The sequence below is a fragment of the Lethenteron reissneri genome, unplaced genomic scaffold (assembly GCF_015708825.2).
Source record: "Lethenteron reissneri isolate LAM-NWPU_2019-01 unplaced genomic scaffold, ASM1570882v1 scaffold_1244, whole genome shotgun sequence".
Classification (NCBI taxonomy): Eukaryota; Metazoa; Chordata; class Hyperoartia; order Petromyzontiformes; family Petromyzontidae; genus Lethenteron; species Lethenteron reissneri.
In genome coordinates, this window is record NW_026890942.1 from 51,804 (window position 1) to 60,882 (window position 9,079).

Sequence of the window (9,079 nt, forward strand, 5' to 3'; positions counted from 1 at the left end):
TTTTTTGAAATCAAACAAACCCCCGATATGTGTACGCTCTGGGTGGGAGCTGTGGTTCTCTACAACCTGCAACAACAACAACAGCAGCAGTAAGCAGCATTGGCGACGTCAAGAAGCAACACGACAGATCGTGGTCAAACCCCGCAAAGGGCTGGATTGTCACTTGGAGAATTGGCGATTGTGGCCGAGATTTCTCCGTGTCATCCAAACTCTAACGTGGGGCACGAGAGCGTTGACAAGCGACTGCCGTTTGAAACAAACTCCTCCACATCTTTATCTCACCGGGTGAGACCCACGCAGCTGTGCGAGCGCTCTTTGATGTAGAAGTTGTTCACGATATAATACGCAAATCATATCACACTGGTCAACAATTAAAACAACAACATGTAGTTCTGGCCTGGACTTTTGCAGCTGTTCTGGACTAAATTCAGGGTGCCGATTTCAAATCTGATCTCAGATTTGCTCCGTCCGTCGCATCTCATTTTTATGCTATCGGCATACCCCGTCAAATGGTCTCTCTCTCATCCTCCACGGAGCAGCGTGTTCTCACGGGGAGAACCTCACAAGCAACATCAACAGACTTCCGTTATCGTGTTGCAGCCGGAAAGACAGCGTCTGAATGAACACCACTAAGCTTGGCAGCGTATATTTAAGCTGGGTTAGAGGAGGAAGAGCGCCTTGACAAAGGGACTCACATATCAACAGAGGAATGTAGTATATTTATAAGAAATTCAGATATGGGATTAGTCACTACTTGTGGAATGTGTAGGAGGTGGGCGGGGGGTTTCAAAGTCATATTATGCAGGATTAGCAGCATCAAAAGGAGGGAGTAGGGGTAGCATTAATAAAGGGAAGGAATCATATTCTTAGGTTTTTTCGGTAAAGTCACGTAGGTAAAAAATTTAAATTAATAAAAGTTAAATAAAAAAAGCTTCCGGAAGCTTGTCTGGCCTCCAAAACGTCGTGATTTTTATTTTATTTAACTTTTATTAATTTAAAAAAATTTTACCTACGTGACTTTACCGAAAAAACCTAAAAATACGAATCCTTGCAGTCACGAAAGCTTCAAATCTAGAAAGGGAAGGAATGTTAATAGTATGGGAGCTGCAGCAACTAAGCCACCACGTAAAAAAACTAAAATATAAACTACATCAGTATCATCAATATACTAAATATACTCTCCAACAAGCCGAGCTACTGTCACCGTCACCGTGGTCGTCACCTGTCTAGGCTGCACCTCGGCCGGAGGAGGAGACTGCCCGCCTCCCCCCCCCGGCGGCTTTGGGCGCGCACGGCCGCCCGTCCCCCCCCCACAGGGCCCCGCGTCGGCGGGAGCGGCGAGCGAGCGACGTGGAGAGGTCCGCCCCGAACGTCGCCACGTTCAGACGCCGCTGCTCCGCCAACGTCACGCGGCAGTTCCTGGCGGGGCGGGAGGAGGAGGAGGGGGTAAGGGGGTGAGCACGGCTGGTCAGAGGTCGCAGACGGGTTTTGATTTCTTACCCGTACCCGGCCGCACCAGGGTCGCAAACGGGTACCCGTACCCTACCCGTACCCATACCCTACCCGTACCCTACCTGTACCCTACCCGTACCCTACCCGGAATGAGTGACAAACGGTGACTCACCAGTGACTCACGGCCTACCCGTACCTGGCCGCACCAGGGTCGCAAACGGCTACCATTGGAACCTCATTTGCCAGCAAAAAATATTATAATTGTTTTTTTACCCTTTTATCTGGCAACAAAACTGACACCTTTATTACAAGGAGTCATGTTTGCATAGACCACAATAACTGCAGCCATAATGCGTCATCTGGTCCAACCCATGTGAGACTAGGCTCTAAGGAAAGCTGTCTCGGGTATGGACCAATCAACTTCAAGGACAGTGCATATATTATCAGAGTTATGTTTTTTTTGCATTCTGACTGCAGGTATTGTGGTCAATGCAAATACGACTCCTCGTAAAAAAAGGTGTCAGTTTTGTTGACAGATAAAAGGGTAAAAAAACAATGATCATTTTCTGCTACTGCTGACAAATGATGTTCCAATGGTCTAAACCCGACATCAGAGAGGTCCCTGCACGGCTCCACTGCCATCCTGCGTCTAGACAAATGTTCGTCTGGTGCCCAGTCAAAGAGTTGCACGTCCTTCTCTTATTCTCGGGGCTGGGATTTTTTCCGAATCAAGTGCAACTACGCAATTCACGCGGCGTGCATTTGTTTTGGCGCGCCGATTCAAGTTAACGTCGCACATTTTTGCAACGCCCAAACTTTCCAGATGTGCCAGGAACGGCACAAACAATTTGCCCAAGCTCTGTCATCCTATATTGGGATGGTTAGGCCAACTCCGTTTGTGAGTTTCCTTACACGAGGTGGGGGTGGGTGGGGGGGGGACAGCAACACCATCTCCGCACAGACAAAGACGGAGCCCGCTTGCTGTACTGCCGCCTCCCCCATCGCCTCCCCCAGCAGGCGTTGCACTTGAAGGCGAGGAGATCCAACAAGAACACACACACACCACGAGCGAGCGGCAGAGACGGACGTTACCTGCCGCCGTCTTTGGAAATGTTGTCAAAGAAACTCCTGGTTTTGTCGTAGAAGCAGCCGTCCAGGAAGACGGGGGAGCTCGTGCGGGGACCCCTCGGCTTGTCCGCTGCACAAGGGGAGACGCAACGGCGGAAGTGAGGGGGTGGCCTGGACAATTAAACACACGAAGATCCGCCCCCCCCCACCCAACCCAGACTCCACTGGTCAACACACATTCAGGCGCTGTCTCCCCGACAGACCTGGTCTTCGCCTAAGGACGGCTGCTTGCGTTGTGGCCGAAACGTCGTGAGAATTATTATTTTTTTATTTTATTTTATTATTTTAATACTTCCCTTCTACGTGATGACTTTACCGAAAGAACCAAGAAGATGGTCAACACACTTTTTCTGGCATAAGGTATTCCAACGGTTTTAAGGTAATTTAGTTAGTCAACATCTCCTAGCCACCGTGATGATGATGATGATGATGAGAGAAACACACAAACTCCAAATATACAGCAGCAGGCATCGTCAGGGTTGGGATCGAACCCACGCCCTCCTGCACATCAGGCGAGGTAGTTAGCATCTCATAGCCACCGTGATGATGACAAGTTTGCAGTCGGTACCACATTGGGAAGTGTGTCAAAATTGAGTGACAAGATTTCTATTCTATGAGATTTATTTTACCAGTGGCAAAATATAGTAGTAGGTTTTTACCCTTTTAAACTGGTACAAAACTGACACCTTTATTCAAGGCATCATGTTTGCAATAACCACAACACAAGTAGTCAAAAAAGCAAACAAAAAGAAGCAACTCTGATAATGACAGGACAGTGCATATTATTATCATTATCAGAGTTGCTTCTTTTTGTTTGCTTTTTTGACTACTTGTGTTGTGGTTATTGCAAACATGATGCCTTGTATAAAGGTGTCAGTTTTGTACCAGTTTAAAAGGGTAAAAAGCTACTACTAAGATTTCTATTTTGCCGATACAGCAGCGGAGGAAGTGAGTTGTTGGGTGGCGGCAGCGTGTGAGTGAGTGAGTGTGTACGTGAGTGTCTGTCAGCGTGTGAGTGAGTGCCCCACCTTCTCTCCGCTTGGCCTCCCTGCCCCGGAACTCCCTGTCCAGCGCCGCACGGTCCAGCTTCGCGTTGGCGCTCGCAAAGTCAAACTCCGCGTCCAACTCTACGCACGGCTCCGGGACCCCACGGGGAGTCTGGGCGGCAATCCGCTTCGTGCTCCGACACCGTCGCTGCTGACGCTGGGGGGACGTCTGCACCCCCCGCTCCACCGTGGCGCTCTTCCTCGCGGCTGTGGGAGATAGTGCAGCTGCGTGTGAGTGTGTGTGTGAGTGTGTGTGAGTGTGTGTGTGTGAGTGTGTGTGAGTGTGTGTGTGAGTGTGTGTGAGTGTGTGTGAGTGTGTGTGAGTGTGTGTGAGTGAGTGTGTGTAGGCTGGCCTGCCTACGATCCATCCTGGGTTTAACCAGGCTGGATTGTGTGAGGAGCTCACAAATCCTTGAAAGATCTGGGCAAAGTCCCATCAGTGAGCTCCTCCGGCAGGCAAGGCTGCGTTGGCTGGGTCATGTAGCCCGCATGCCCAGCCACCGCATGCCTAAACAGCTTTTGTTCGGCCGGATCGAGGGGGCTAGACGGGCGCGGCACGGGCTGGAGAAGAGATGGAGTGATGTGGTACAGGAGGACGTGGAGCTGAGTGGACTTGCCGATGACTGGTACCAGCGGTGTCAAGATCGGCCTCAGTGGAGGAGGCTCGTGAAGGACGCTACTGGGCAGTTGGAGGCAGTCGCCCTCCAACAACAACGGAGGGCGGAGGAGCGACGCTCACAACAACGAGCGGAGCGCCGGGTGGCTAAAGCACAGCAAGTTGGTACAGTAGGGGGCACAGGTGGTGCATTAGCCAGTCATCTCGGTCAGTCGACCCGTGGCACCTGGGTCTGCCCCGTGACCTCCTGCCAGCGGGCGTTCGACACTTCACGTGGCCTCAAGGTGCACTTGGCCTGGCACAAGCATCGTGGTGACGTCACCGCCACTTAGTGGCGAATGGCGGTTGTTGTTGTTGTTGTTGTGAGTGTGTGTGAGTGTGTGTGAGTGTGTGTGTGAGTGTGTGAGTGTGTGTGTGTGAGTGTGTGTGAGTGTGTGTGAGTGTGCGTGTGTGCGTGAGTGAGTGTGTGCGTGTGTGAGTGTGCGTGTGTGCGTGAGTGAGTGTGTGCGTGAGTGTGTGTGAGTGCGTGTGTGTGTGTGAGCGTGTGAGTGTGTGAGTGTGTGCGTGTGTGCGTGTGTGTGAGTGCGTGTGTGCGCGTGTGTGTGTGTGCATGTGTTTCTCACTATAAATCCTTTATATGCGTGGCATCGGTTTTATTTTATTATTCAATTCTGTTTTTCTTGAGTAAGAGTTTCATTTTTATCACATTGGTATTTTAAATTAAATATTAATTTTTTTAACAAACATTAATTGTCACGCACAACGAGTCTGTGTGCAAAATGTCAGCTCGATCGGATCATGGGAAGTGGGATAAAAAACGACCAAAATTTTGCATGGTCGTAAGCGCGCAAGCAAGCAAGCTAACTTAATATAAAGGATTTAAACAAGTATAACCCGTAAAAACTAAGTTTTTCACTATAAATCCTTTATATGCGTGGCGGCTAGAGTCCTCTCGTCCTCTGGCTTGAGATGGCTGCCACCTATGGGTCAGATGATTGCGTGGCAGCATTAAGAAATTGGTAATTAAATATAATATTTTTGTCCTAAAAAGTGTAAAATTTTGGGAAAAAAAAATTCACGAACATTACTTGTCACGCACAACGAGTCTGTGTGCAAAATATCAGCTCGATTGCATCACGGGAAGTGGGTTAAAAAACGACCGAAAGATTTGCACGGTCCGAAGCGCGCAAGCAAGTGAACTTAATATAAAGGATTTAAATAAAAAAACATCGGATTTCCGTACGACGTCCAGGATAAGCTCCGTTAGCGAGCACCTGCAAAGGCTGTGGCACAAGAGGGGGGCGGGCGGGCGGTCGGTACAACGCCCGGCCACCTTTGCATCCCCAGCGTTTACCGCGCCGCCCGTACCTGTGGCTCCTCCGCGCGTGCCGCCCCCGTGGCCGCCGCGGGCTCCGTGCTGCGTGTCCCGCACGAGGGGGCGGGCTCCGTGCTGCGTGTCCCGCAGGGGGCGGGCGCCCCGTGGTGGCGAGGAGGACTGGACGGGGGCGAGGGTGGGTGGTCACGCAGCGACGGGATCAATCGTAGCCTGTCCAGCATCTTACGCACCACCATCGGAACCTCATTTGCCGGTAACAACAAATATGATAATTGTTTTTTTTACCCTTTTATCTGGCAACAAAACTGACACCTTTTTTTAAGTTGTGCGCCTTTTGGCGTCATCTGGTCCAACCCATGTGAGACTGGGCTCTAAGGAAAGCTGTCTAGGGTGTGGACCAATCAACTTCAAGGACAGTGCATTCATCATCAGAGTTGTGTTTTTGTTTGCATTCCAACTGCAGGTATTGCGGTCTATGCAAACACGACTCCTCGTAAAAAAGGCGTCAGTTTTGTTGCCAGATAGAAGGGTAAAAAAACAATTATCATATTTTTCTACTGGCAAATGAGGTTCCAATGGTGTAAATGCTTACCCCGAGCTCTCATACTCTGATGGTGCATTGTCTTTGAGTTGTGCGCCTTTTGTCGTCATCTGGACCAACTCCATGTGAGACTAGGCTCTAAGGAAAGCTGTCTCGGGTGTGGACCAATCAATTTCAAGGACAGTGCATACATTATCAGAGTTGTGTTTTTCGTTTGCATTCCGACCACAGGTATTGTGGTCAATGCAAACACGACTCCTTGTAAAAAAAAGGTGTCAGTTTTGTTGCCAGATTACAGGGTAAACAACCAATGATCAGAGTTAAATATCTCGGTGGGGTCCTGCCCGCTAAAGTAACCAACCAGTTTGGCGGCGAAGAGAATGGCTGCCCCCCTCTCACCTGCACGACGGCCAGGTGGGGGTGCAGAGCGGAGAGCGGGCACCCCAACGCTGCCAGGTCCTTGATCTCGCTGGCACGGAAGATGATGTAGTCGTAGATCTCCTCGCGAGGGGCGACGGCGCGCTCGGCGGGGCGACCCTCCGTGCCGCACACACGCACTGCGCACGCACAAAGACGACGCTAACGCCGCTAACGGTGCCGTGGTGGTGGTGGGTGTGTGGGCGACACCGTGGTGAGAAGTGAATCACCTCGCCTGGTGTCTATCGGAGGTCGTGCGTTTCATCCCAACCCTGGCGTCGGTTTTGTCTATCACATCGGGTTTTTGAGATGATGTCAAATATTGCATTTTCAATAAAAACTTGCAGAAGAAAAATATTAAGTGAATGTGGATATCTACGTAAAATGATATTGTAAACACACTATCCTAAAAATACAGCACCATGTTTTAACACTAAAGCAGTCACTGACTCGCAACGACTTGCAATCATAAGTGACAGAGTTAATTCGGGTAAAATCAATGAAAATGGGGTATGCCGATAGCATAAAAATGAGATGTGAGAGAGAAAATCTGAGATCACATTTGGAATCGGCACCCTGAAATTAGTCTAAAACAGCTGCAAAAGTCCAGGCCAGAATTTTTTTGTTGACCAGTGTAACAATACCACAATTCTTCTTGGTTCTTTCGGTAAAGTCACGTAGAATGGAAATAATAAAAAAATAAACATAAATAATTCTCACGACGTTTCGGCCACAACGCAAGCAGCCGTCCTCAGGTGAAGAACACAAAACTTTAAGATCCTTCACAAACTCCGGGATAATCGAGTCTCTCACCTTTCTGAAGAGATGCCGCGACTCTAAGCTTAAATAGACGCTCCAAGCCTGGCGGTGTTTCATTCAGACGCTGTCTTCCCGACAGACCTGTTCTTCACCTGAGGACGGCTGCTTGCGTTGTGGCCGAAACGTCGTGAGAATTATTTTATTATGTTTTATTTTTATTATTTTATTATTTCCCTTCTACGTGACTTTACCGAAAGAACCCAAGAAGATGAATCCCTGCAGTGGGGCTGGGTGGGGAGGGGCTGGGTGGGGAGGGTGGGGCTGGGTGGGGGGTGGGAGGGGCTGGGTTGGGAGGGGCTGGGTGGGGAGGGTGGGGCTGGGTGGGGGGTGGGGAGGGGCTGGGTTGGGAGGGGCTGAGTGGGGAGGGGCTGCTCACCCCGTGGTGCCCTTATAAAACTCAACGTTTCACCTACTCACGCCGCCTTGTGCTGCCCGCCCTCACAGTCGGCCATGTTTGCAGAACACAGCACGCCCACCGCCCTGGTCACCGTCGTTGACCCTGGCCAACGTGTTCCTAGCAGCTCCCTCCGCAGGAGCAGGGAAGTGTTTAAACCCTCACCCCCTTTGACCCGTGACCCCCCCCCCACCCCCCCGTGCGTGACCTTTGGCCAAGGCGACGGTGCAGTCGTCCGTGTTGACCCCGCTCAGGGTGCCCTCGTAGCGGATGCCGGCCATGGAGATCAAGCTGGTCCTGCTGCCCAAGCACAGCGTCCACGTGGCCATGATGATGATGCTGCTGCTGATGATGCTGATGTGGATGATGCTGCTGATGATGATTCTGATGATGCTGCTGCTGATGATGCTGCTGATGATGATGCTGCTGCTGCTGATGATGCTGCTGCTCCTGCTGCTGATGATGATGCTGCTGCTGCTCGTAGCCGCCCGCCGGCTCGAGCTGCGGGAGACAACAAGAGGGGAGGGTGGGGCCGGGCAGGAGGAGGTGATGATGGTGATTGTGTTGATGATGTTTGTATGATGATGGTGTTGTTGATGTTGTTGATGATGATGTTGTTGTTGTTGATGTAGTTAATGTTGTTGATGATGTAGTTAATGTTGTTGATGTTGTTTGATGATGATGTTGTTGTTGATGATGTAGTTAATGTTGTTGATGATGTTGTTGTTGGGGTGATGATGTTGTTGATGATGTTGTTGATGATGTAGTTAATGTTGTTGATGATGATGTTGTTGATGTTGATGGTGATCACCCACGATGCGTCCCGCGTGTTCACGCCGTTTGAACTGAGCTGCTCACCGAGTCGCGTCGTGCAAAGGGCGCCAAATTGTGGGGAGGGGATTTTTTTCCCTCTTCCTGTCAACGGGGGTATTATTTAATTTATTTGGTAATTTATTTTTTGGTATTTTATTACATTTTTATATTTTACTATTTTATTATTAATATTGTGTTCCCTATCTACGCGACGTTACCGAAATAAACAAAGAATTGCGCTCAACATCGGTCGGGTCACTTGAGTTCATCCCCAAACCCCGCCCCCCTCGCCCCCCGCCCCCCGCCCTCACCCCTCCTGGTGGTGGTGGGGGTGGTGGTGGTGGTGGGGGTGGTGGGGGGGTGGTGGTGGGGGTGGTGGGGGGGTGGTTGGGTGTGGGGGGGGGTGGTGGTGGGGGTGGTGGGGGGGTGGTGGTGTTGGCGGGTGGTGGGGGTGGGTGGTGTTGGCGGGTGGTGGGGGTGGTGGTGGGGGGGGGTTGGGGGTAGTGGGGGTGGTGGT

General features: G+C 50.7%; 1 protein-coding gene across 1 annotated transcript; it reads right to left on the reverse strand.

Annotated features, from left to right (window-relative positions):
- Positions 1-1,226: 1,226 nt before the first annotated feature.
- On the reverse strand, positions 1,227-8,078 carry LOC133361812 (protein LSM14 homolog A-like). The gene is made up of 6 exons (XM_061580806.1): positions 7,958-8,078; positions 6,519-6,676; positions 5,611-5,737; positions 3,609-3,833; positions 2,545-2,650; positions 1,227-1,419 (listed from the first exon to the last, which is right to left on the reverse strand). The coding sequence occupies exons 1-6, from the start codon at positions 8,076-8,078 to the stop codon at positions 1,227-1,229; spliced, it is 930 nt and encodes a 309-aa protein (XP_061436790.1).
- Between the last annotated feature and the right edge of the window lie 1,001 nt (positions 8,079-9,079).

What these genes read in the sequence shown, in the direction of transcription:
- LOC133361812 (XM_061580806.1), bottom strand. Translation starts at nt 8,078, where the DNA reads ATGGCCACGTGGACGCTGTGCTTGGGCAGCAGGACCAGCTTGATCTCC. An exon ending in CCCACCTGGCCGTCGTGCAG is followed by an intron (nt 5,738 to 6,518) that starts GTGAGAGGGGGG and finishes GCCCCCGTCCAG; the next exon opens with TCCTCCTCGCCACCACGGGG. An exon ending in ATTTCCAAAGACGGCGGCAG is followed by an intron (nt 1,420 to 2,544) that starts GTAACGTCCGTC and finishes CCGCCCCGCCAG; the next exon opens with GAACTGCCGCGTGACGTTGG.